The sequence below is a fragment of the Hyaena hyaena genome, unplaced genomic scaffold (assembly GCF_003009895.1).
Source record: "Hyaena hyaena isolate Hyena2069 unplaced genomic scaffold, ASM300989v1 scaffold_73, whole genome shotgun sequence".
In the NCBI taxonomy this organism is placed as follows: Eukaryota; Metazoa; Chordata; class Mammalia; order Carnivora; family Hyaenidae; genus Hyaena; species Hyaena hyaena.
The window spans coordinates 483,551-510,974 of record NW_024080705.1 but is presented as its reverse complement, the minus strand read 5'-3'; the positions used below and the strand labels follow the sequence as shown (position 1 = coordinate 510,974).

General features: G+C 47.5%; 1 protein-coding gene across 1 annotated transcript; it reads left to right on the top strand.

Annotated features, from left to right (window-relative positions):
- The first annotated feature begins 465 nt into the window (after positions 1-465).
- Positions 466-26,329, top strand: EIF4EBP2 (eukaryotic translation initiation factor 4E binding protein 2). The gene is made up of 4 exons (XM_039233264.1): positions 466-905; positions 18,554-18,739; positions 19,920-22,729; positions 22,765-26,329. Exons 1-3 carry the CDS (start codon positions 761-763, stop codon positions 19,949-19,951), a joined length of 363 nt encoding a protein of 120 aa, XP_039089195.1. The 5' UTR covers positions 466-760; the 3' UTR covers positions 19,952-22,729; positions 22,765-26,329.
- The last annotated feature ends 1,095 nt before the right edge of the window (positions 26,330-27,424 follow it).

Sequence of the window (27,424 nt, the reverse complement as noted above, 5' to 3'; positions counted from 1 at the left end):
CACAGCTGGACCCAGTGGTTTACCCGGGAAAGGGAAATTGGGAAACTGGGAGACAGTACTTAACCCTTCAGGTCTGATTGTTTTCCTAATACGTAGCGCGGGCATTGCCCTATATTTAATACGGAGCAATTACAAGTAAACTTACACTTTTGTTTGCATGGCTAGAAAACAGAAGTTGGCTAAAGTAAAGTAGTGTTGACCGGCAAGTTGGGGAAAAAAAAAAAAAAAAGCAAAACCTTAAGTTTTCCGTCCCACCTCCCAGCTGCCGCCAAACACTTCGCGCAGATTCCTACCTACTCATCTCCGACTCGCCCGGCTTCAGTCCCGCCCCGCTCTCGCCCCGCCCCCTCACCCGCCCCGCCCTTCGCCCCTTGCCCCGCCCCCTTCGACGTCACCTCCGCCGACCAGCTTCGCCGAACTCCCTCTGGCTCCCGCCTTCGCCCGCTTCCGGTCGTCGTCGTCGCCGCTGCTGCCGCTTCTGCTGCTGCTGGGGCTGCTGGCGGAGGCCGGAGGATCGGGCGGCGGCGGCGGCGGCTGAGAGGGCGGCGGCGGGAGCGGAGCGGGACGAGGGAGCTAGAGGAAGCGAGCGAGGAGCTAGTGGAGCGCGCCCAGCCCCGCCCTCCCTTCCGCCCGCCGGAGCAGCCGGAGCAGCCCGGGCCCCCAGCCGCCGCCGCCGCCGCCGCCGCCGCCGTCGCTGCCGCCGCCTGCCTGCCCGCCCGCCCGCCCGCCCGACAAAGCCCGAGAGCCCGCGCCCAGAGCCATGTCCTCGTCCTCCGGCAGCGGCCACCAGCCCAGCCAGAGCCGCGCCATCCCCACCCGCACCGTGCCCATCAGCGACGCCGCGCAGCTACCTCATGACTATTGCACCACGCCCGGAGGGACGCTCTTCTCCACCACGCCGGGAGGTGAGCGCCGGCCGCCCAGCCGCGGCCCCCCGCCTGCAGCCGATTTCCTCCGCCGCGTCCCCGCCGCGGGCCTTTAACTCAGGGCGTGTCCACGCCGGGCCGCCTCGGCCACCGCAGCTCAACCGAAGCCCCCCAACCTCTCCCCCCCCACCGCCCCAGCTCCACCAAAGCCCCCGGGAGACTGCTTTCGGGAACCCTAACTTCGCATTATCTCTTGGCTGCAACTCGATTCAGCGCGCGCCCACTCTGAGAACGTGGCTCTCCCGTCGCTTGGGGGGCGGGGGTGGTAGTGAGAAAAGCCCTTGTTCCAGCTTCGTGGCAGCTTTACGCGCTCGACCCAGTTCTCTCCCCCCTCTCTGCCTCCTGGGCAAACTCGTCTACACTTGGCCTTGCTCTCACCCTGCGTCGCCTCTGCTTCTTGCGTGTGCATTGTGCACACTAGGCTTGGCTTTGGAGCTCTTTCCCGGGCCTTTTTAGAAAGGAAGCTGGGCACAGCAGTTCGCTCCTGGGCCCCTGAGATGACTTGTTTTGCTGCTTTTAGAACAGCGGGAGGAGGCTGGAATGCAGAGTTTGGACGCCTCGCCCAGCGTTATCCTGCTTTGACAGCATTGTTTACTAGCTGGACGAGGCCCCACGGGTGGGGGGGGGGGCGGAGAATGAGAGAATGCTAAAGTAGTACGCAAGTAATAGCCGAGGGGGTAGTGGAGCGCTGGCAGCCCTACTGCACGGTTTTGGCGTTGAGCTTGTGGGGGTCCCTCGGATCGGCGGGATTGCCTGATCCTGGGGAAGGGGCAGCGCAGATAGAGCTTGCTGAGCATTGCTTTTCGAAGTATGACCAGGAACTGTTTACAAGGAAGAACCCTGGGGTAGAGGTGAAGCACGTTGGATTGGTCACGGGAAAAGGGAGCTCAAAGGTTGTCTGTCCCCTGACTGGGCAGTTCTCCAGAGGGAGGCGACTAGAGAGCGATCTTTCGGGACCTTACTGAAGGGCTGAAGGGAACGGCCCTGCGTTTTAGCTTCGGAACTTTGCCTTCTTTTGGCGATGGGGTGGCCTCTCGGGAGGGTTGAACTTTGCTGGCAGCCCCTGCCCTACGAGGTTGCTAGCTTCGCCGCTGTGGGCCGGCCCACCAGTTGTGCGACAACCAATCCGGTGCAGTTAGGCCTGGGCGATGCTTGAATTGGTTGCACAATAGCAAGGCCCATGGAGTAGGAAGACCTTCTTGCCAGCAACAAGGGAGAAGAATCTAGGAAGGGCGCTCTACTGAGGAATCCATCCAGGCCACCGTGGGGGGCGAGGGGACCCTGGAAGACTGTAAAGTGACCCCAGCAGCAGGAGTTCCTCAATATGTGCGTTGTAGAGAAGCTTTCACTTCGGCAGGCCAGTCAGATGACTTGGTGAGGCCACTTGCCTCCCTGGAGAACCCTCCCTCCTGACCTGATCTGTTCAAGGCCAGCCCCTGGGCATGCTGAGATCTTGCTTTCTGATCGTGAAAGATTTTGGCAGACCAGGATCTGCTCCAGATACAGTTGTCCTGAACTTGAAGTGACAGTTTTTAAGAAATGGGTATTGTTTTCCAAGGTGATAGAGATTATAACTTCTTGCAGAACTCTTTGTGTTAGCTATCAGTAAAGGCCTGTGCCTCCAGCAGTTGAGAACATATGTCATGGTAACAACTGCACTCAGCTATTAGTTACTTGGGGAAGGAGCTAAACTTGTAGCTGTATATTAATCATTATTCCCCTGAAGGAAGAGTTACTGAGGGGGTACCCCTTGGGCCTGTTTCAAACAACCAAGCTACGATGTTTTTAAAATAAGGGCATAGTCCTTAAGCATTGCTTTAAAGATAGAAACCTGGCTCATGGTCTGGATTAGTTCCTAAAATGCTTGGAAAGAGTCTGCCAGAAATACTGATTCATTTACCCTTCTTCCCAACTTACACAGCCACCACTGCTTTCTCAAATATCGCTTAACCTGTCTCCGGATAGTTTCTGTACACACAGGCTTTTTGGCTTAGATGTAAATACTTGTCATCTTAGCTCATTTATTATATTGAGCTTGTATTTATTGGTAGAGCAGGTTGTAATCTTTGGATGTTTTTGGTTTACTTGTTTGTTTTTTGAGAGAGAACGCCTGTATAGGGGCAGAGGGAGAGAGAGAGAAAATCCTAAGCAGGCTCCACATCCAGCAAGGAGCCTGTCTCCGGTCTCGACCTGACGCCATGAGATCGTGACCTGAGACGAAATCTGACGGACTCAGCCATCCAGGCGCCCCATCTTTGGATTTTTAACACAAAGACTTACATAATGTGTTTATAGGATATAGCACTGTTGGGATTGGATTTAATCACTGTTAACTCAGTGCTGTTTAGATGTACAGTACTTACTGATTTAATTTCCCCCTTTGGAAATTTTCCCCTCCTCTGACGGTTTTTTCATCTCGTTACATCCCTCTCTCTCCCACCATGTAGTTGGACCAGGGTGAGATAGTTTGTTATTTGGTCTCTTCCAGGCACCTGAATTAATGTGGTTAGGTATCTTAAATGAGTTTTGTGGGCCTCTTACAGTGCTTTGCACAAAAGAAGACCACAGACGAAAGTAGGAAATGCAGTCCTTGTTCTGAATGATTATAAAATCTTGAAGGGGGTTGGAGATTGATAAGATTTTTCATTCTAAAATGACAAAAAAAAGGTATAGAATCAAGTGCTAACATGTGGACACATTTAGAAAAATGATAGTAGGTTTGTATTGGAGATCTCTTTTTTGTGGGAAGGAAGGGGATTAGCGTGTCGTGTCTCAAACCTCTGGAAACCTTCGGGAGTGCCCTACACATGTTGGAGCATTCCAGGATAACAGTTGATGTGCTGAATGCCCTAAATGATCAGACTGGGCAGGGACTTCACAACATAGTGAACTCAGGATTTCTCCTCCTCTGAGACCACTTTATTCATTGGGGATCAGAGGAGACCGCTTATCCTTGAAAAGTTTTCTCAAAATTCTTTCCTGTGGTTTGGGAAATGAGAGCTGGGTGGAAACACACTTGCTGTGACCTTTGAAGTTCTCAAATTGCTAGAGAGTCCCTTTTCTCGTTGTTAAGGAGGAAAATTTTTTTTGAGTAAACTCAAGGCAAAAAAAAAAATGCCCTTGGATTTTACTTTATTTTATCTGCCTGTGGAGGAGTGAGAACGGGATTTGCTTCTTCCTTTGAGACTCTTCCCCTCAATGGAAGGGTAAGTTAACCATAGTTGTCTTCACTTTTGTAACACTTTGGTGAGCTGGAAGGGAGCTAATGCTTTCGTAAGCTCTGAACTTTCTCCTTCTGCGAATGTTGTGCTCTGGGAAATGAGCAGAAACAGAGAGAACTCTTTTAGCCTTTCTTTCTGCCTTTCTCTTCCTGCATAACATCCTCATGAGCTGTGGAAAAGTGCTGTTGCCTTAACAAAAGCACCAGAGGGGAACTAACTGATGGTCTGAAATCTCGTTCCTGCCGCCCTGCTTCCTCTGCCTGCTGGAGAGTTGCTGTGATTGGTTCTTTGAGGCAGAATTACCCGAAGGCCGTTGGAAGGGTCTGGAAATATAGGAGAGATGAGGAAGAAGGGAAAATAATCCACTTGGATGAATAATAAGAGTGTTGGGTGGGACTCCTAAGTTTTAATCTGGTTCCTTTCTTGGGAGACTAATAGAGTTCTGTGTAGATTTGGGGAAGGCAGGCCAGTAGCTGACTGTCCTTGGCCTTGTGGTTGGGTTTATTCTAGGCCAAACATTTCTGACCCAGCGAATGTACTTACTTGGCTCTCTAGCTTCAGTTATTAACCAAAGAACTTCATTACCACCTGTGAGAAGGACGTGAAAAGCGTAATGAAAGGTGTTCAGTCCCTCTGCCTTGTGTTTGAGGAAAATGGCATTTACTTATCTCAGGGTAATGCTAATTATTGACTGTCATTCTGTGGGAGATTCAGCCGCAGTCTCATATTCATCAGCTGCCAAGGTATACACTAAGGAAAACGTACTTCGGTTTTTATGTTGTGCATTTCGGCTCCCGAAGGACTGAATTCTGAGTCTGGGGGAAGGCAGCCTCCGCATCCTCAGGGCCAATAGCAGTGCCCGTCCTAAGTCAGGTGCGGTCCCACCAGGGAAGCCAGCGCTGCCGAGTGGCGAGGGTGGCATGCACGAAGGCCCTGTGCACAGCTCCTTCAGCTCTGCTCACGCCTGTTGTGGGCAGTAGGAAGAGGGCAAAGTGACGAGTCTGCAAACTGGCACTGGCAGGGTTACTACGAGAGACTTAGGACTAGAGTCCTAAAGGCAGTTTTGTAAGAGGGGTCTTGTGGGGTTTGGCCACACTGTCGGCTTGATCACCTGTATGTGTGTGTGTGTGTGTGTGTGTGTGTGTGAGAGAGAGAGAGAGAGAGAGAAGATTTGCGATCAGACACGGTACGGTTAATGTGCAGTAGGCTAGTCCATCTGGCTGGAGAGGAAGACAGCCTGAGCAGGAGAATAGTTTGTTGGTGAGTGGCAGGACTTTTTCTTGGCTTCCAAGTATTTGGATGAAAAAATTAATGTTCAAAAGATTTTTTCTGGGGTGCCTAGGTGGCTCAGTTGGTTAAGTGTCCAACTTCGGCTCAGGTCATGATCTCACGGTTTGTGGGTTTGAGCCCCGTGTCAGGCTCTGTGCTGACAGCTAGCTCAGAGCCTGGAGCCTGCTTCAGATTCTGTGTCTCTTCCTCTCTCTGCCTCTCCCTTACTTGCACTCTTACCTCACTCTGTCTCTCAAAAATAAGTAAATGTAAAAAAAGTTAAAAAAAATAATTTATGATAAAAGGCAGATGAAAATTGGGGTCATTCAACTTACTGAATAGGTAAGGCCTAGACTTCCATATTCAGATGTGTTCATCATGGAACTTTGTTTTATGAGGGTCCCTTAGAACCTGTGTTTTAACATCCAACAGCTGTCCATCCCATGGGTGACTAGTATTTAAAGATCCCCGTCACCTATTCTCAGGCTGTAGCTTGAAGACAAAAGCTCAGATATCTGAGTGTTTATATCTAAGTAAATAATCTTTCATATCTTTATGTCAAGTGCCCTGACAAACAGAAACTTTTCATTTCTTGGAGTAGTTTAAGAATGTAAAAACCTTAGTGAGCAAGGACAGATTGACTGGAAAATACAATTCATTTCTTGTAGATTCGGTGGGATTTTCCATAGACAAACTAACGTCATCTGTAATTACTGACAGTTTTACCTCTTCCTTGTCTCTCTGTGTGCCTTTTATTTTTTCTTGTCTAACTACTCTGGCTAGAACTTTCAGTACAGTGTTGAACAGAAGTGGCAGACACCCTTGACTTGTTCATAGTGTTAGAAAACATCTAGTCTTTCACCATCAAGTAAGATGTTAGCTGGGGGTTTGCATAGATACCCCTTATCAGACTGAGGAAGTTCTCTTTTATTCCTAGGCTGTTGAGTGTTCCTATCATGAAAGGGGGTTGAATTTTGTCAAATGAGTGTTTTTTTTTTCACCTGTTGAGTTGATTGTGTGACTTGTTTTTTTATTCTGTTGACATGATGTATTGTGTCAATTTTTGGATGTTAAACCAGCCTCATATTCCTGGGATAAATCCCACTTGGTCATGGTATATGTAGCTAAATTTGTTGTGCTAATATTTGATTGAGGATTTTTGCATATTTGATGTACTTTATTTTGTCCCAGATTTTCTGATGGTCAAGGCTAGACAGACTTAACATCATTTGGCATTTATTGAAGGTTAGTTTGTGGTTCGTGTACCGTTTCAGGCCCATTACTAGCTAAAAAGATCATCTTTTCAAGTCCTGTTGCAGCTGAGACTTGAGAGCGCCAGAGCTGCTTAGTGTGCTGGCTTATTTGGTTGGTCTCCTGACCCCTGTGTCACTATCTGTCCTTTCACAAAACTTTTAACTTCTCCATGGTATTAGGTTCTCCATGTCGAAAATGACAGGCTTTTGCTAGATGAGCTCTAAGGCCTCTTCTAACACAAGGCCTTCAGAGTAGGAACACGGTCATTATCCACTTTCCTTTCAGCCTGGGCACGTGCTCTGTGATGGCCGTGTCCTGAGTGATTGGGCCGGGAGCCATCCTCTGACAATATCTTGAAAATCTTTGCTCCCAGTTATTGAGACTTGGAGTTAAACAAAGGATTGGCTTTTCATAAGACTTAGATGTGTCCCATTAGCCATAATACTTTAGTCCTACAACGTTAATAAGATTTTGAGGCTCCAGTTGTGCCTTCTGTTGATGTGAAAAATTGACCCTCTGTTGATTTTGTTATCACTGAAGGGACTTGATGGTCGCACACACTGAATGTGGTTTGGCCACCATCAGCATGCCTGGAGGCTGCTGGCTTGAGCAGCTTTTACTTTCCTCTGGGTTATCTGGCCTGGAGTGTTTTAGGGGTTGTCTTTTCATCCAGAGCCTCCCTGAAGAACAGATGCTGAAACAGACTTTTTTTTTTTTAAAGTGGCAGTGTGCCAAACCCCGGGATCTGCACCATGGCTACTGGTCATGGCTTCCCCCAGTGTCTTGTCTGGTACGCGTCTGACCCCGTTCTGGCCAAACGAGATGTAGGCCGAGTGCGCTAAGGGTTTGCTGAGAGAGATTTTCTCTTGGTTGTAGAAAAAAATCCTCTGAGGGTCGTCCTGCTTGACTCCTCCCTTCCTCCTTGAGACACTGTTGTCTGTGTGTCTGTGTTGGTCCGTCTCAGCCTTTGGAAGATTTTGTCACCAGCTTATTCAAGCTAGGCGATTTGGGCAAGTTACTCGAGGTTTCTTGTTCTGAGTTGTCATTTTGCATGAGTGGATGCTTAGTTCCAGTATAGGTAGCAGCCTCAGTTAAACAGAGTTTCATGATGGGGACCCCGCGGAGGTACAGTAACTACTACCCTGTCAGTTAGCCACATACGGTGAGCCTTTTCTAGGTGGTTTAATTTGAAGTTAATACTGTTTCTTGGATGTTTATAGCATAACACCTGGATTAATTATTTAAACTTAAACTAAGGTATTTGGTCTTGAAAGAGACCCTTAGGCTTGAATGACCTTGTTTATGTACCTAACCATCGTGGCAAGTGTAATTTTGGGTCTCCTTCATTGGGTTTCGTGTTCCTTGTCATTTGAAAATCATTAGTTTTTAGATCAAAGGGTAGACGTTCCCCCCCCCCTTCCTATTCTCCACCAAAGGGACTTTGTCGTTTTACTCTCATGTTTTCCTAGTAATGTCAGCATCTAAAAGTCATGGGTCAAGGTGTCAGATTTTTCATAGTAACTGGTCGTCAAGGGATGGAGAAAATTTATAAATATCTAATGTTAACCTAGATCTAAAAGTTCCTGTTTGTTCTGAAGTACAAACATGAAGAATGAAGTGATATGTGCACATTTAAAAAATAAAATAGAAAAGGAAAAATTAAACAAAAGCACCTAACATGAAAAGTAAAATGCTAGTAGACAACTACTTGTAACAGTTTCTGTGTATAGTGCTTTTATTGGTTACCACTCTTCACTGTACCTTTATGTGCGCCACAGTTTCTTGGTGCGCCACAGTTTCTTGGTTAACATTAGATAACATCTCTGACTCTGTTACAGTAGATTAATCTGGAACATTTTCATTACTTTCTGCCTCTCATTTCCCCTCCTCTCCATCTACAGTTTTTGTAAATTGTATTGTTGGTTCTGGTTCTTCTGGTAGCTGCCTTTAAAGTGCAAAACAATAGAGTCAAAACCTCCATGTCTCAATCTGTCAATTTAGCTCTCCACTAAATAAAATTATACCATCCGTCCTGCCTCTTCTTCCCCGATAGGTCAACTTTTCCATTATTTTTGCAATATCAGGGCCTGTAACATTTATATACTCTCCTGTAATTAGTCTGCTTCGCTTTATTATGGTTTGATTGTAAACACTGAAAGCTGTTTATACTGTAAATGGTATTTTGGTTCTTTTCAGTATAAAACCAAGGGATGTGATTATTTTCATAGAAAAGGAAATGGAAAACTCACCAGAAGGAAAAGCATCCATTGTCAAGGTGAAATAGATACTTTTTTTTTTTTTAAATACACTCCCATCAGTTGATCAAAATCCTCCCCTGTTTTAAAATGTTATATTCAAGGGGCACCAGGGTGGCTCAGTCGGTTAGGCGTCTAACTCTTGATTTCAGCTCAGGTCGTGATCTTTCAGTTCATGAGTTCGAGCCCTGCATCAGGCTCTGTGTTAACAGCATGGAGCCTGCTTGGAATTCTCTCTCTCCTCTCTGCTCCTTCCTGCTCGTACTCGCTCGCTCTCTTTCTCTCTCTCTCTCTCTCTCTCAAAAATATTAAAAAAAAGTTATATTCAAGGTATGAATTTCTTATGTGGTCTTTTGTTTTCCTTCTTCAGGAATTTAGGATTAACTCATTTCTAGTTACTTGTGGCCAGACTGGTTGACATTAAAATTGGCCTGACATGGGGCGCCTGGGTGGCTTAGTCGGTTAAGCGTCCGACTTTCGCTTGGGTCATGATCTTGCGGTTCGTGGGTTCGGGCCCCGCGTCGGGCTCTGTGCTGACTGCCAGCTCAGAGCCTGGAGCCTGTTTCAGTCTGTGACTCCCTCTCTCTCTGACCCTCCCCTGCTCACGCTGTCTCTCTCTCTCCTAGAAATAAATAAAAAAAAAAAATTAAAAAAAAAAAAATTGGCCTGACATCAGTGTGGCAGGCAGTTTGGGTGCAGTGTGAATTACCAGGAGTTTCTTGCTTCAGAAAACTGTATGCCTATGCCTGGGACATGTAGTTTTTTTAGTTTGTTTTCTGGAATAAATACAATCTCATGGTAAAGACAATATATAACAAAGGAAACAAAGGCTTTTTTTTTCTTACCGTCTTATTCATAATTGACTCTTAATATTGACTCTTAATGTTTTTCTTTGAATCGTTTTGGTTTTTGGAATGGTCAGGTGCTTTTATTTATTTATTTTTTTTTTTTCAAAAAATTTTAACGTTTTTATTTATTGTTGAGAGACATAGAGAGATGGAGCATGAGCATGAGAGTGGCAGAGAGAGGGGGAGACACAGAATCTGAAGGAGGCTCCAGGCTCTGAGCTGTCAACACATAGCCCATTGCCGGGCTTGAACTCCCAAACCGCGAGATCTTGACCTGAGCTGAGTCAGATGTTTAACTGACTGAGCCACCCAGGAGTCCCAATGGTCAGATGCTTTTAAATCATACCATTGATCCTTAGTCACTACAGACAGCCTGATTCCCCATTTGTCCTCTATATCTGCTACAGTTAAACTTTTTGAGCTTGCAGCAATCTAAAATTCAAACATTTAAAATTCTTTGCTTTTGTACTTCTATTTTCCTTGACCATATTTGAGAACAGTAATGGCATCACTTAAGATGTCCAGTTCTTCAGGGTGTCTTCTCTTCTGAAATAGTTTGCTTTGTTTGCATTGAAAAACAAATGTATTTTAGGAATCCACTAAAAAACCAGATCCACTTAGAGCTAACTGAGTTTAACAAGGTTGCAGGATACAAGATTGGTATATGAAAACCAATGTATTTCTGTATGCTTTTGATGGAGAAGACAAAAATGAAAACAATTCCATTTCTAACAACATAAAATAATAAAATATATAGGATTTTAATGGAAAGAGCACAAAACTTATTATACTGTGGAAACTACAAAAAATTGTGGAAAGAAAGAAGTCGTAAATAGGTGGAAGGGCATCCTACATTCATGGGTCAGGAGGCAACATTGTTACGATGACTGTACTTCCCAAATTGATCTACACGTTCAACACAATCCCATCGAAATCCCAGCTGGCTTCTTTGCATAAGTTGACAAACAGACCCAAAATTTAACATTTCAGAGGCCTAAAGTAGCCCAATTTCAAAAAAAGAAAAGTTGGAAAACTCACATTTCGAAAATGACTACAAATCAAGATCGTGTAATAGGGCCACAGGGATAAACATAGATCAGGGAATAGAACTGAGAGTCCAGAAATAAACCCTCACAGTTATGGCCAACTGGTCTTTGACGAGGATGCCAAAACAATTACATGGAGGAAAAATAGTCTTTTTAACAAATGATACGGGGTACAACTGGATATCCACACCCAAAATCTTGATCCCATGGCTGAAAGGCCTAAATGTAAGAGCTTAAAACTATGAAACCTTTAGGAAAAAAACATAGGCACAGATCTTTATGGCCTTGGTTAGCAAAAAGTTTCTTCCGTGTGGCACCAAAAACACAAGCAACAGAAGAAAAAGATATAAATCAGACTTCATCAAAGTTAAAAATTTTTATGCTTTAAAGAATATCAAAGAAATGAAAAAGCAATGCACAGAATAGGAGAAAATATTTGCAAATTATATATAAATATGGGACTTGTATTCATAGATGTAAAGAACTCTTTTTTTCTTAATGTTTATTTTTTGGGAGGGAGAGAGAGTGTGAGCAGAGGAGGGGCAGAGAGAGAGAGAGGGAGATACAGAATCCGAAGTAAGATCCAAGCTCTGAGCTATTAACACAGAGCCCAATGCAGGGCTCAAGCCCACAGACCATGAGATCATGATCCAAGCCAAAATCGGACGCCTAACTGATGAGCCACCCAGGCGTCCCAATAGATACAAAGAACTCTTAAAACTCAGTAGTAAACAGACAACCCACTAAAAATTGGGCAGAGGATCTGAGTGGACATTGTACATTGGAATGGCTGATAAGCATATGAAAAGATACTCAACACCATTACCCATCAGGGAAATGCAAAGAAAATCAAACCACAATGAAATTTAAGAAAGAAAACAAATAAGCAAAGGGAGGAAAAAGAGGCAAATCAAGAAACAGACTCTTAACTATATATAGAGAAGCTACCAGAGGGAAGGTTGTTGAGGGGATGGATGAAATAGGTGCTGGAGATTGAGGACACTTGTGATGAGCACAGAATGATGTATAGAAGTATTGACTCACTGTATTGGACACCTGACACTAATATTACACCATATCTTAACTGGAATTTAAATGAAAACTTAAAAAAAAAAAACCCACCACAGTGAGATACCTTCACACCCAAAAGATAGCAAATGTTGGCTGTAACATGTATACATTGGAACCCCACTCCCTGCTGGTGGGGATGTAAAATGGTACAGCCACTTTGGAACAGTCCAGTGGTTCCTAAAAAATTAAACAGCTAACCATACAATCCAGCAATTTTACTCTTAGATACATGCCCAAGACAGATGAAAACGTGTCCACACAAAGACATGTAGGTGAATGCTGATAGCAGCGTTATTCGAAGCAGAAACAACCCCAGATGTCCATCAACTGACTACTTGACAAAGTGTGAGGTGTACTAGCCATGGAATGTTGTTTGGCAACAGAAAGAAATGAAGTATTGATAAATGCTGAACATGGACGAACCTTGTAAACATGTAATTAAAAGAAGCAGTCACAAAAGATCATATAGTGTGAAATTTCTTTTATACGAAGTTTCCAGAATAGGTAAATCTGCAGAGACCGCAGATGGTGATTGCCTAGGGCTGTGGTGGCCAGAGGACAATGGGGAGGATTGCTGCATGTGTGTGGGCTGTGGTTCTGAGATGATTGCGGGGCTCTGAAGTTGATTGTGGAGATGGTTGCACCATTCTGTGAACACACTAAAAACCATTGCATTATATACTTTGAACGCATTATATGTGAATTATATCTCAGTAAAGCTGCAAAAAATGTATTTTAGCATCTCTGCAAGGTCTTAGAAGTTCTTCAAAGTTTATCTTAGAATCTCTACTACTTATTTCCCAGTTGGTCCAATTACAGTTCTTTGAAGCATAGATTATTGCCGATATATAATTTAGAAATATAAAGCTTGCTTTTATCCCCCGTGCTTTTTTTTTTTTTTAAACCATCTCCTCCCCAGAGTTTCCAAGCTTGACCTACTGCAGAAATAAGAATAATATTGTTCCAGCTTGCAAGTTGAATGTTTAAGTACATTTCACAATGAACTCTCTCTCTTTTGAAACCTAGGTATGAACAACAGTGGAGGTGACAGCAAGTAATGTAAAGTCCATCCACTAAAGCTCCTTGCCTTTGTTCATTTGAAAGCCATCAGGCCCCCCTCAGCCTGTTTGCTCTTATTTTATATACCGTTCTAATAAGCATATCACTGATTTCGAAGGCCCTAGAAGGTTAGAAGCGTGGAGTTAGGATGGGTTTAGATGGTGTGCTATAGACTGAATTGTGCCCCCCTTCCCCAAGTTCGTATGTTGAAGCCCTGACCCCCAATGTGATGATATTTGCAGATGGAGCCTTGGGACGTAACTAGGTGTAACTGAGGTCCCGAGGCCCTCATGATGGGATTAGTGCCCCCTATAAGAGGCCCCGGAGAGCTTGCTCCCCACCCTACCCCATCTTAGGGCACAGTGATAATGGGGCTGTCTGCACACCCACAAGAGAGCTCTCAGCACAAACAGATCATGCTGGCATCTTGATCTTGATCTTGGGACTTCTCAGCAAGTGAGAAAATACATTTCTGTGTCAGCCCCCCATTTGTGGTATTTTGTTGTGGCAGCCCGAGCTGACTGGGACTTGGGGAGAGGCAGGTCTGAGGCCTACCACCAGTGAGGGGGGGAGCTGCAGATGAGGGAAAGGGGTGCTTGCGTGGCTGTTTGAATTCTGTGCGGTGGAAGATAAAGTGCATGAGCCCAGAGACTTCCAGGCCACAACAGTTTATGAAGCGATCTTCGCGCTAGCAACCGCACTTCATCAAGAAAGGCTTGGGTTGTTTTCTATTTAAGGTGGTAAAAAGTTTTAAATCTGTATTCAAAAAACTTCCATCTGGAGTAATTCACAGTAGTCACTTTCTGAAAGTTAAACTAGGTTTTCTGCCATCCACAGTGACTCCCCATAATCTCCTCATAATCTCCAGATGCCTTTTTAGGGTATTACTACAGTTCTTATTTTTTCAAAGCAAAGAGGGTGGAAGGTAATTTTTTACTTTCCTTGTCCTAAAATTATATTTGAGATGGGACCTAAGACAGGTGTCTTTTTTGGGGCGCCTGGGTGGCTCAGTTGGTTAAGCACCCGACTTTGGCTCAGGTCATGATCTCATGGTTCGTGGGTTCGAGCCCTGTGTCCCGCTCTGTGCAGACAGCTAGCTCAGAGCCTGGAGCCTGTTTCGGATTCTGTATCTCCCTCTCTCTCTGACCCTCCCCTGCTCATGCTGTCTGTCTCTCAGAAATAAATAAAACATTAAAAAAAAAAAAAAAAGACCTGTGTCTTCTTTAAACCAGGAGCCAGGGATTTCCAGTTCTTCCGGGTATTTGAAGGTTGGAGCGAGGCACCTGCAAAGCTGCTCCGCTGGGATTGGGTTTGTGGTGGGAGCCTTGGCACGCTTGGGCTTTGGGCCTTTGTGTCTCAGTCACCCTGACAGTGAAAATAGGCTAATTCCAGCCCACTCCAGGATGCAGAGACTTCCTTTGTGAAGTTTGCAGCCTTTGCCCATCTCATGTAGACTTAAGAATGAGAGAACCAGGGGCACCCAAGGGTCTCAGTCGGTTAAGCGTCCAACTTGAGCTCAGGTCATGATCTCACAGTTTGTGGGTTTGAGCCCCACATCGGACTCTGTGCTGACAGCTCCAAGCCTGGAGCCTGCTTCAGATTCTGTCTCCCTCTCTCTCTGACCCTCCCCTGCTTGCTCTCTGTCTCTGTCTCTCAAAATAAAGACATTAAAAAAATTTTTTCCAAAAAAAAAAAAAAAAAGAATGAGAGAACCAGGGGTGCCTGGAGGGCTCAGTTAGGTGTCCAACTCTTGATTTTGGCTCAGGTCATGATCTCACAGTTCATGAGTTCGAGCCCCTGAGTCGGGCTCTACACTGACCTTGTGGAGCCTGCTTGGGATTCTCTCTTTTCCACTCTCTCTCTGCCCCTCCCCTGCTTTCTCCCAAAAATAAATGAATAAACTTAAAAAAACAGAAAGCACTTAGGTAATGAGAGCTGTTGACCTGGTTTGTGCCTTGCTGCCCATCAGAGGCAGTCCTCTTCGAGTGCCCCCTTTATGACCAGCAGTGTGCGAGCCCTCCTTTACTCTTCCGAAATAGACTTCTTAGATTATGGGACCTTCAAAATGGTTTCTTTCTGTTCCGCACACACAAACAGATTAACTAACTTATAAAACACATAAGTACTCAGGCCTTGGCAAACTAGAAGACCAAACCCCCCAGGAACCACCTCTGCCCATCTCCGTAGCCCTCGTGAGGGGGCAATAACCCCACCAGCATCCCTCCCCTTCCCTCTGGAAAAGCCGTGCTTTAGGGCAAGCGGGCTGGGGTCTGCTGTGCAACATCCCACCCTCTGCTGTCGCCCTGTTGTTGATAGAGGAGTGGCAGTTACCTTCCCACTCCTTTCACTTCAGACGGTGTGCTCTACCACACTGGGTGTCACAGAGTGGGGCAGAGTGGAGAGAGGGCTGCTCCGGGGGTCTGGAGACCTCGGGCTCATTCCGATTTTACCTCTGGTTTGCTGTGAGCTCGATTAAGTCTCTCTGGATCTCAGCTGCATCTGTCACAGTGACCTCGATAGCCCTTCCATCATTGGCTCCTGATTCCTCCTAATTCTTTGATATTTCATCTATTCTTACCACTTTACTAGGCTTTTGGTAGAACACTGAAGGTGGGTTCTTTTTTTTTTTTTTTATAGGATTATTTATTTATTTTTGGGAGTGAGAGAGAGCACCAGTGAGGGAGGAAGGGGTAGACAGAGAGGGAGACACAGAATCCGAAGCAGGCTCCAGGCTCTGAGTTGTCGTCACAGAGCCCGACGCAGGGACTCGAACCCACAAACTGTGAGATCATGACCTGAGCCAAAGTCAGATGCTGAACCAACTGAGCCGCCCAGGTGCCCCTAAGGATTTTATTTTAAAGTAAGCGCTACACCTAATGTACGGCTGGAACTCACAACCCCAAGACCAAGAGTTGCATGCTCCACTGACTGAGCCAGCCAGGTGCCCCTGAAGTCGGCTTCTTCATTTTAATGAACAGAAGAATGGCCTGGGGAACTTAAAAATACAGATTTCCAGGGGCGCCTGGGTGGCTCAGTCGGTTAAGCATCCAAATTTGACTGGTCATGATTCTGTGATTTGAGTTCAAGCCCAGCATCGGACTCTGTGCTGACACTAGAGCCTGCTTCAGATGCTGTTTCCCCCTCTCTGTCCCCTTCCCCTGCTCATACTGTCTCTTTCTCTCTCTCAAAAATAAACATTTAAAAAATTTTTTTTAAATACAGATTTCCAGATTCTAATCCCCAAGAATGCCAATTTAGACAGAATATTTTTTAACAAGCTTTCCAGAGGATTCTGATGCAGTTACCGGCAAAAAAGCCTATTCTCATAGGTTCCACATAGGGCATGGTGTTTTTCTTAGTACTTCATCAGGTAGAGGCTGGGAGCTAGATACTTTATTTTCATCTTGTATAAACTGTACATATGATTGTGCAGTGTAGTTTTAATAGAACTAGGTAGTAAAAAAAAAAAAAGATATCCTTAGGAGTTGGTTTGAAAGCCTTAAAGGTTTTGTTTTAAGATGCCTACGTGTGCTGATGGGTGCCCATCAAAGAACATTTCCATTCTGAGACACCAAGTCATTCTTTCCTGTGCCAGGCTCTGTCATACTGAGAGAATGTGTTTAGCACTTGATCCTGGTTGTAGAAGTAAGGATGGGGGCGCAAGTTGAGGGGAGAGTCTCTCTTGGCGGCTTTCTCACCTCTAAGCCATTAGTTGGGCTCTTATTCTCCATCCAGCTGAAAAGAAATGACTTCCTGGCATTTGCATGAAAGTGTTGTCATGGCACCGCCCCCCACGGATAGGAAGCCCAAGAAAACCACACTGAGTTTGTCATTCATTTCCCCACCATTTAGCCTCATGCTGGTATCGTTTCTTTCGATTAAATGTTTCCTTCTTTCTCTAGGAAGACTGTCCAGAGTTTCCATTCCTCTTGCAATAAAATGCCTTGCTTTTTTCTACCTGCTTCCTCGCTTTCAGGTAGATTTGTTAGCTGTTTTATTTGTTCTTCTGTTTCCTGGCATATAGCTGTCACATGTTTGAGGAAATCTGCCAGAACCAGACTCTCATTATTATGACAGGAGCATTTTCATTTCAGAATTTAAAAGCATCTTGACCAACACGTATTTATATTCTGTCTCTTTAAATGGGTGACTTGGTACACAATCTCATTTTTATCTAATACTGCTTTGAACTTAGGTGCCTGAGCCCCTTTTTTCTCTGGATTTAAGCCTAATGTGAGCAAGATGCCTCCACTTCCTTTGTTCCGTAGGCAGGGGTGGTGGGGGTGTGGGGCTGCCAACCCCCCCCCCTGCTTTCAGCATGCACCGCTAAATGGTGGCCAAGTTCTTGATCACTGAGCCAGCGGTACTCTTAGTGGGCAGCAGAGCCCCAGGCATCCACTGCATTAACCCAGTGTCAGGTACCTCTAAATTGCTGCTTAGTTTCATTTGATTATTATTTTTTAATGTTTATTTATTTTTGAGAGTGAGAGAGAGCCAGAGCACCAGCAGGGAAGGGGCAGAGAGAGGGAGACACAGAATCTGAAGCAGGCTCCAGGCTCTGAGCTGTCAGCACAGAGCCTGAGGCGGGGCTCAAACCCACGAACCAGAAAATCATGACCTGAGCTGAAGTCAGACACTCAACCCAACTGAACCACCCAGGTGCCCCTGTTGCTTAGTTTTAGATCTTATTTCTGGCCATTAGCACCTTGGGAAGACCATGACAGAAGACATAGCAGCAGCAGGTTTTCTTAGCTGTGCATCAGGTCAAACGTGCTCCTTCGAACTATCGTCAAACACTCTGGTGGCACTTCTTGGTATGCAGAGTGTCTTATAAAGTAGAGACGGGCTGCCCCTGCCAGCTCCTACCGTAGTTGTGGGAAGTTCTGTCTGGGAAGACTGTCGGTCTCAGTGAAAGCCTTTAACTTCAAGGCAGCTATCTATCTGTTGGTGTTTTTTTTTTTCTCACATATTTATTACTCAATTTGAAACTTTCTAGAAGGCCCCTGTGTGGCTCAGCCGGTTAAACGTCTAACTCTCGATGTCAGCTCAGGTCACGATCTCAGTGGTTTGTGTGTTCGAGCCCCGCGTCAGGCTCTGCACTGACAGCACTGACATCATGGAGCCTGCTTGGAATTCTGTCTCCTCTTTCTGCCCCTCCCCTGCTTTCTCTCTATATCTTTCTCAAAATAAAAAATAAGCTTTAAAAAAACCTTCCTGCATGGCAGGATGTAGGTTGGATAGAAATAAGACCTAGCCCTGGCATAAAGCAGTCCCAGTCTTTAGAGAAGCAAAGTGATAAACAGGAGTCCCATGATGGATGATGTGTATTGAGTAAGATAGGGATGGGGGGAAGAATTTGGTTTTCAAGGGTTTTTTTTGTTTGTTTGTTTGTTTTTTGTAAAGGTAGTGATGTTGGGGCTGAGCCTTAACAGATGAGTGAGAGAAGAGCCTGCACCCAGGCAGGGAGGGGAGAACTTAGCCTGTTTGCTTGAATTGTGAACCCCCAAGGGCGAGGTTTAGATGGAACTCAAAATAAATTCCTGGGTAATAGTATATGTTGAGTGCCTCTTAATTCGTTTCAGACTCTTCACCCTTGTTTTCCAGGAACGCGAATCATCTATGACCGAAAGTTTCTGTTGGATCGTCGCAATTCTCCCATGGCTCAGACCCCGCCTTGCCATCTGCCCAATATCCCAGGGGTCACCAGCCCTGGCACCTTAATCGAAGACTCCAAAGTAGAAGTAAACAATTTGAACAACTTGAACAATCATGACAGGAAGCAGGCCGTTGGTAAGAGAATGCTGGTTTGGGGGACCAAAAGGGTACCCCTGGGAACTCCAGTGCCATTCGGCTGTGGGCTGAGCAGTTGTTGGGGCCTCAGTTCTGACATTCATTTATGTGTCTCTCAGGTTCCCAGCTCCCATCACAAGGCTCATTGAAATGTCCTGGAAATCCTATGTTCTAAATCATAAGCATCTGTAATCTGGGGGTGGGGGGAATCCAAAGTCAGGGGACAGCAGATCCTTAAGATGAGTCCTTAAACCGGGCCTCAGGGACTGCCTAGCCTGGGCTGTATTGGACTAGGAGTAACACACAGAAAACAGAATGGAATAGGCTCTGTTCCCATTGCCTCCCAGAAATAGACCTGTTGCTTACAAGAAAGATGTCCTTTTTATGGTGCGGGGGGAAACAGCATGGTTTGTCTCCCCCGTTTTCCAGGACTGCCCATAATCCCTTAATGAACACCCCTACAAACACACACCGAGTCGCGGGTCTGCTCTGTCTCTGTGGAAGCAGAAGGGGGGAGGTGGAAGTGGTCCCTGAAGTACACCTCGGCTTGGACCCCCGGACCTCTGTGCGGGAGCCAGCATTCTGCCTCCTCAAATTCCAAGTGGGCTTTTAATGGACAAAGTATTGATTCAGAGCAGGGCCAAAGTTTAGGGCCTCCAGGAGAGTGTGCAGACAGGATAGATGGCGCGGAGCGCCCCCGCCCCCCCCAGGCAGCCTGCAGACCGAGGGCGTGCAAGGCAGATTTTCACTTGGATCTCTTTCCCCAGATGCTCCTCTTTGTGGGGGTTTGACTGTCATTCTTTTTTAAGTTTATTTATTTATTTTGAGAGAACACAAGAGAGAGCATGCACGTGGTAGAGGGGCCGAGAGAGAGAATCCAAGCAGGCTCCGTGCTGTCAGTCAGCAGCCTGACTTGGGATTTGATTCCACAAACCATGAGATCATGACACAAGGCGAAATCAGGAGTTGGATGCTTAACCACCACCCAGGGACCCCGACTGCCATTCCCCCCTCCCACCCCCCGCCCCAGGTTAAAAAGCCCAGCCAAAGCAAACGGGTCATTGTTTTAAGGCAGCAGACAATGGGAGAGTTTGGATTATGTCTTGCCCCGCATGCAGAGGAATGACAGAGCTGCCTGGCTTTTCCTTTTTGTGCTAAACTTCGTCTTGGTTCTCACTAGGGGATGACGCTCAGTTTGAGATGGACATCTGAGGCCCGGGAGAAAAGTGGCAGCACCGAGGCTGTGTCGCCGGATGGGGCCCAGAGGACCAACGACGAGCAGACAGGAGGGGCAGTGCCTGCAAGCGTCACAGCCCCTGCGTCCCCTTCTTCCTTCCTCTGGGTGCCAAACAATGCGAAGATGAGCTTCATCTGACTCTTTCCTCTCCCTGTTTCCTGTTCCCCTTCCCAGGTAGACAAGTTCGCTCCAGGGTCCTTGGCATATTTCCGTAGACCTGAGCAGCCCACAGAGGAAAACAGTTCAACTCTGGCTTCCATGGTCATTTTACTGTTGAGAAAACCTCTCCTCCCTCCCCCAACCCCCTACTTTTTTTTTTTTTTAATCCCAAATCAAATATCAACCTACCAACAATTGCCTGGCCGGGAAGTCTGGGGAAGTGGTAGAGAGCTTTGCTGGGTTCACATTATTCATGTTCTCACCCTCTGTCTGCCCTCCCTGTCTCCCATCTGCGGTTCAGAGCAGCGAGAATCTGGGTGGCCGGTCTTCACGACCCCCAGAGGGAAATGATAAACGAGAAGAGAGCTACTCTGCCTCTGACCTTGAGCTCTTTGTCTTTAGGGGCAGAGCACAGTGTGTACGCTTGGGTGGCATCACTGCGTGGTGCTGTTTGGAGGTCAGCTTCCCCACCTTCCTCTGGCAGGAATGTCTTCTGTCTTTGATATCCGAGTTCAGCTTCCCAGTCCCTCACTTAGCGCGTTTGTGCAGAAAGGTTTGAACTCTGCCTGAGAAGGGAGTCGGTGGTGAGCAGCGGGGCTCTCCTGTGCTGCCCCCCCGCTGCCATTCCTCCTGCCCACAGTCTTCTTGTATGTGAGCCGCCTGAGTGGTTCTGTGGCTCCCGGAACAGGCCTGTCCGAGGGACGCGGGCGCTCTGGGGAAGGCCTGGTCATGGTGTTCTGCCGGGTGACACCGAAGGACCGCCTTGGGAGCGTGGCGAACCACGGGGGTGCTCAGTGTCAGTAGTCCTCACTTTTCAGTCCACTGGGCCCTGTGATACTTGCTGTCTCTGATTGCAGTTTCTTATATTTTGAGTTTGAAAGGTGACCTTCAGAATGCTCTTAGAAAAGAACTCAACTTTTCCTCTGTGGACCTGCTTGGGCTGCGGGGATAGATCAGCGTGGGCTTACAGGCGTGTCCCCCTGGCCCTCTGGCCCTCCCCTCGTACGTGGAACTGCCCCTCTCTCTCCCCCGCTCTGCCCTCCTGCCCGCCCCATTCTCTGCCAGGCAATTTTTCAAATACACATCAAAGATACCTCACGCGCTGGTATCTGATAAGATCTCACTCCTTTTATCTGAGGAGGGGTCTTTTATTTTTAAGATGACTACAGACCTATTTTTAGATATGTTTTCAATACAGTTTTGAACAGCAACTTTTTAATTACACATCTTCCAGCGTCAGGAAGGTGAGAGATGTCCACAGGCGAGTCTGCTGTTCCGTGTCGCCATCCTCTGTCTCCCCCAGTTCCTGACGAGCTCTTCGCTTCTCCCTCGAGTTTTGGGTGTGCGTGTTTGCCGATTGTAGTGGGTGGTTTGTAAAACTGGACCATTCTCCTGGCCGTGGGTTGTTCATGAAAGCCTCATTCTTTTCCCTGACCCTTTGCTTTTTCATTCCCTCTCCTCCCCCTCCCGCTCTCCTGACTATCGACTGGCACGGTGATCCCGGGAGAGGGACCCCCTCATAGAAAGACTAACGCCTCTGTCCCTTCAAAAGAACAACCAGGGAAGTAGCCACGGTGTCCTGGCAACTTCTGGTTGTGTGTGGTATCCTGCACCCCCTTCAGAGATCACATCCCAGAGTGAGAATAACAGACCAGCTGCCTAAGAAAGAAAGCTGTTTGGTTTCCCTTTGAACTACAAAAAGCCCCTGTTCACAAACACATTTTAGACAGAGGAGAGGAAGGATGTCTGAGGAACTTTGTTCTGTTTTCTACTACAAAATGTGAATAGTTTAAAGAGTGACTCTTTTGTGATGGTTGATGTCTCTCAGGAACAATCTGGGTCTCCAACGTTGGGGGGATGCTTTCAGTCTCAAAGATTGGTGATCAGAAAAGTATTTCTTTGTGTGTGTGTGTTTGTTTAATGTATCCCTGTTCTGGTTTTAATTAAACTCCAAATTTCGCTTTACCTACTCTTGGAAAAACTTCAGTTGCACTGTAATTTGCAGGAGAAGTTTGCTCAGGATCCCTTTGTCCCCCGGGAGCTTGATTCCTTGGGAATGAGGCTTTTCATGCGTGGACCTGGCCCCGGCTCCCGCTAGGCTGGTCGGGCAATGAGCAGGAGAGAGGCCCCTTCCCGATCTTTATTGCTGCACAGGAAAACTCCGCCTCCTTGCTCACCGCGGGGCGTGGCTTTCATGCCAGCGTGAGTAGTATCATGATGCCATTTTCCCCTTTTGTGCCATCTTGGTGACTCTCTGCACTTAGCTCCCTCATCGGAGGCCGTTTTTCTATTGTCTGCGGGGCGTGTTAGCTGTATGATACAGCAGCGGCCCCGTCCTTCTGTCCTTGTCTGCAAGGAGCTCCTTACTGCTTGGTGCAGTTCTTTCCTGGAGGCCACTACCACGAGAGAGACCTTGACCATGAGCCTGCATTTTAAAGATAATTTCACACGGCAACAGATTAACTTGTAACAGATGACACCTTTTTGCCCGGCCTCACAGGATGATTTTCAGGGCAAGCCAGATCCAGAAGAAGGAATCCTCTCTCTTGCCTTCGCTGGGGGAGGGAGTCTCCTGAGGGTACCATATGAATGAGGTGGTTCTTTTTTTTTTTTTTTTTTTTCGAATGAGGTGGTTCTTAAAATCATAGGGATTATTTGTTGTTCTTATGAGGACACCATGGGTCTGTACTTCTGAAGACAGTCCATTTTCCTGAGAGATGGCCTTCTTCCTCCAGATTCCAGCAGGAGACACTGGTCTGTCTGCCTTCCGGTGTGGTTCACCGAGCTCCCCACTTCCCCACATTCTTTTCAAAAAGCTAAGCATTCTCGAGAGTGCGCTGTAGAGCCACTGACTTCTTGTTCAGCCTTCTACCTGTATTAGCACTCTGTTGCTGTGTGACAAATTATTCCCAAACTGAATCTTAAAAGAGCACACAGTAGCTGTCGGCTTCTGGAGTTAGCAACTGGGAAGTGGCTGGGCAACGGTGCTGGCACAGGGTCTCAGGAAGTGGCAGTCGTGATGTTGGTGGTAGGGTCTGCAGTCACCCGGGGCCAAGAGCCCACTTCTCCACTCTGTCCGCAGGGCAGCAGGAGTGTCCTCCTACCACGGCAGCTGTCTCCCCGAGCAGGGTGTCCCCCAGGGGAGGGTATGAGGGAGTCTGCGGTGCCTACAGTGACGTCTCAGAAAGCACACACATCAGCTCTTCCCGATTCTGTTCCCGAGAAGCGGGCTCCGGAGCCCGGCCTGCACCCGAGTGGCGGGGAGTCACACCGCACCTGGGAATGGAGCTGGAGCAGCAGCACAGAATTTGAGGATGGATCTTAAAACCACCTCACCCCCCCCAGAGGAGAGAGGCAGTCCAACAGGGAGTTGGTTAAACTAGATAACACCCCAAGAGAGATGTTGCTACTGCATCTCCTGGCAAGAAGGCAGACACTTTTTCCTCGAAGCCACCTGCTGGTTTTAAGAGTGACGAGAAATGACAATTCCCAGGAGAATAAAGAGCCATCCATTTGCCTAATGACCAGCAGCTCGAGGATGCATCACGGCGAGTCCCAGGCGTGGTGTCTCTGAGCCTCAGTACCACTTCCTTGCATCTCCCTTAGCCACGACTTGACACACGGAACTGGATCCTTCTAGCAGAGCCACTAAAGCAGCCTTCATTGGAGTCAGGGTTGATAAGCAGAAGGAGGAAATAGGAGTTAGATGCTGGGTTGTTACCGGGCTGAGTAAAAAGCTTACCAGTTCAGTTTCAGGGTGAAATAGATGATGGCGTCTGGAAGCCAGGTCCCTACCAGAGTTGGTGCTTGGCACCTGGTCTTTGCAGCCATACCAGCTGGAACAGCTTGGAGTCAGGTCTCACCCAAGAAGCCACTTCTCCGATTAAGTCGCAACATCTGGGAATTAGCGATGGCAGGCGTGCTTGATTGCTCCTCCAAATCCATTTTATCTTCCGTGCGCGCCCCCTCGTCCTGGGCTTCCTGATGGAAACGTGTTCTTAAAGAGAGTGAGAGGCCCTCTTCTTCAACCGTGAGGGACACTCAGACGAGGCTAGTCAGGTGAGCACATTCTTAGTGTGTGCTATTTCTGGTGCCCGTGTCCGGCCACGCTCTGGAGACTTCAGACCGCTTCGAGATGCACATTCCTGGCAGGCTTTGTGCTCCGCCTCTTCCTTGGCGGTTTCTTCTCTGTCGCCCTGCTTGGTTTAGTGTGAACTTGAACCAGAGGCACCGCTGCGGAGGCAGCTGTAAGAAAACGGGTGCTTCCTCCACAAGTAAGGAACTCCTCTCTACAGCACTTCCAGATGAGTTGACGAGTTGTGTTTTTCCATCTGATTTTGAGGTGGATTCAGAATCGGTGGTCTTTTATTTTTTGTTGTTTGGTTTACCAGTTCTTTGGACGCTCCGACCTCAGGTCAGACATTCCTGGTAGCCCGCTGCCTACTGCGTGTGTGGCAGTCGGAGTCCGTCGTTCAGCCAGCCTGCGCTGAGTGACCCCGTTGAGTCAAGGCAGCTGGTACGAGGGGCTCCTCATGTTGGCAGCCATGTCCCAGAACCAGACTCTCTACCCATTCTCCCCTTCCTGGATGTTCGATGGGGGTGTCAGGCATCTTGGCTGCTTGAAGCCAGGGCCCTTGGCCCTTTGCATTCTCCTGTAGAGAGAGGCGGAGGTCCACTGCATCTCCATCTGGGTCAGAATTTACCTCTAGGCATGTTTCTGGATTGCAGGCATAGCAACTGTCTGCGAAACCCAATCACTTACCCACCCATGACATCTGGGACCGGGTAATACTCATTTTAAAAAAGCATCGTTTCTTTGGGAGGGCAGTTTCGGTCTGGACTTTGAAGGGAGTGTGGTTACCCACCCCACCCCCACACACTCCTGCTCCTTTAGCTCTCAGCTTTTAATAAAGGACAAAATCAGATCTTGAGGTAGTTGGGTCAAAATTCTTTTGAATGCTTATCCCCCAGGGACGTTTCCTGTTCTAGTAAGGATTTTCCCGTGAAGCACTGAGGTTTCCATGAAGTTAGCTCAGAGAAATTTCTTACTGAAGACTCTAGGGAGATGGATGCAAACTTACTTTTTCAAACAATCATTCATGTCACCTTGCCCACCTTCCGGAATTTAAATGTCTGCCTCTGGGCCGGTCCTGGAAGTTCACACCCTTTGGCAAAGCTAGATTTCGGAGGTCTCGAGTCCCTGTTCAGGTGATCTGTGGTTTCTCTTTGCTTAGCCTCTGCCCGCAGACTATCCCGTATGGATGAGCAGTGGGAAATACTGGCTGAGACAAAACGCAGTTCCTGGCGTCTTTAAATCCTTACTCTGCCACCTTTCTGAGAGCGGGAGTCTGGCAGAGAGATGCTGCAATGCTTGATAATCATTTGGCTGTGCTGAAATTTCCAAAGGGAGCTCTTGCCGGTGCCTAAACCCAAAATTCCTGGACACTTCCAAGAGGATTCCATGAATCTAGCACAGAATATCCATTCTTGCACCCAGTGTACCGCCCCCCCCCCCCCCATCTTAATCTTTGAAAGCAAAACAAAAAAACCCAAGCCCCGGCCAAGGGTGACTTTTACTTGAAACCAGGAGGGTGGGGAAGGAGCAGTCAAGATAAGGAGCAGCTGTTCGAGTTAGCCATCCTGCCCCCCGGCGGCTGTGTCCGAATCCCTGAGTGCTGTGAGCCAGTGCCTTTCCTTCCCCGGGAGACAAGCCCGCCTCTTCCCACCCAGGTGCCCCGGGGCAGACCTCAGAGGAGGTGTCTGGGAGAGCCCAGAGGACACTCAATATCCAGGTGTCTGTTTTCAGCATCTTTAAAATATTTTATATATAAAACAAATGCCCTTTCCCGTCTTAGTGCCACCAGTGGCTCGTTTCCATTGACTCTGAATGGAAAAGTGGAGACTGCCAGTACTTTCCTTGGTCTTCCCTTCATCTCCTTTGATGTGGTTCTCTCCTCCCCACCCCCCCCCATGCTCCCCACCATCCACTTCACGGTTGTGGATGGATAGCAGAGGACAGTCTGGAGGCAGTCCTGTGTGAATCCGTGGTTGGTTTTTTGTTGGGTTGTTTTGTTGTTTTGTTTTGTTGTTTTGGTAACTGTCCTAAACCAGCAGGTGTTTGGAAATTAGGGAAAAAATTAAATTCTCACCAATGGTTGCTGTTACAGTTAAATCAATAAAGATCTTGAGTATCACCTTGTGTTTTCTTTGAGTTTGTAAACTTTCAGGTGACCCTCACATTTGGAGGGTCCTGACCAGTGAGGTGGATGGACGCAGATGGTCCGTCACCTCGAGGATCGGTTCTCAACATTCGTGGAGCCCTTTCTTTGTCTGTCTGGCCTTGTATATGCAGCAAGGGGGCGTGTCCCTTTCCTCGGAGCTTGGCCGTGAACACGTGCCTGTGGAGCTGGACACACAGGAAAGGCCCTGTCCAGGTGCCAGCCTCGCAGAAGCCCAGACAAACTGCCTTGCCTTTTCTGAAGTTCTGAAGGGAGCTGCCTATGCTCCCAAGGGCACCTGTTAGGAATGGGTCATATCTGAGGTCTTAACACTAGGCCATGCTGCTGTGCTATTGTTAATCCAAGAAGCCTCCTAACCAAGAACAAGAACCCTGTCGTGTTCTAGGTGTGAACAGAGGTGTGCAGAATAAAGCAGTGGACTTGAGGAAGCCTTCTCACGTCGGGGCAGTGTAGAGGTTTAGTTCACAGGCTACGGAGTGAGACGGCCTTGAATACCAGCTGAGCTGCTTAGAGGCCTCACCTTGTCCAGCAGGATTCTGGGCTGTAGGCTAGGGTTGGGATCTACCACTTTCCAAGGTGGCCATGGGGCTCGGCTAAGGCTTATGGGAAGCACTTAGCCTAGCGCCTGGCTTGGGAAGAGTTCAGTAAAGGACTGGAGCTCAGCCCAGTTGGTGTGGCGACCAGCAGTCCGTCAGCCAGTTGGGCCTCCTTTCCCTTGGCAGTGAGCAGGTTTGGGCGTGGAGCCTGCTGCAGCCACCACCTAGCCCTGGGACCTCCAGAAGGACTGAAACTTTAGGGGAAGACAGCGCCAACCCATTTTGACAGCGCTTCACATCCTTGACTTTGCTCAGAGGCAGGTAGGATGTTAACTTCAAAGGCAACTTGGGATCCGGACGATCAGGGCTTTACCCCCAGGAATGAGAGACTGGGGAAGGAGGCAAAACCCCTAATGGTGCTGCCAGAGTCACAACCACCTCCCGCATCCTGTGTCGCCCATGCTTCTGCTTCTTTCCCTTTTAGTCATCCTTCCTTTTCTCCACTCCTGCGTAC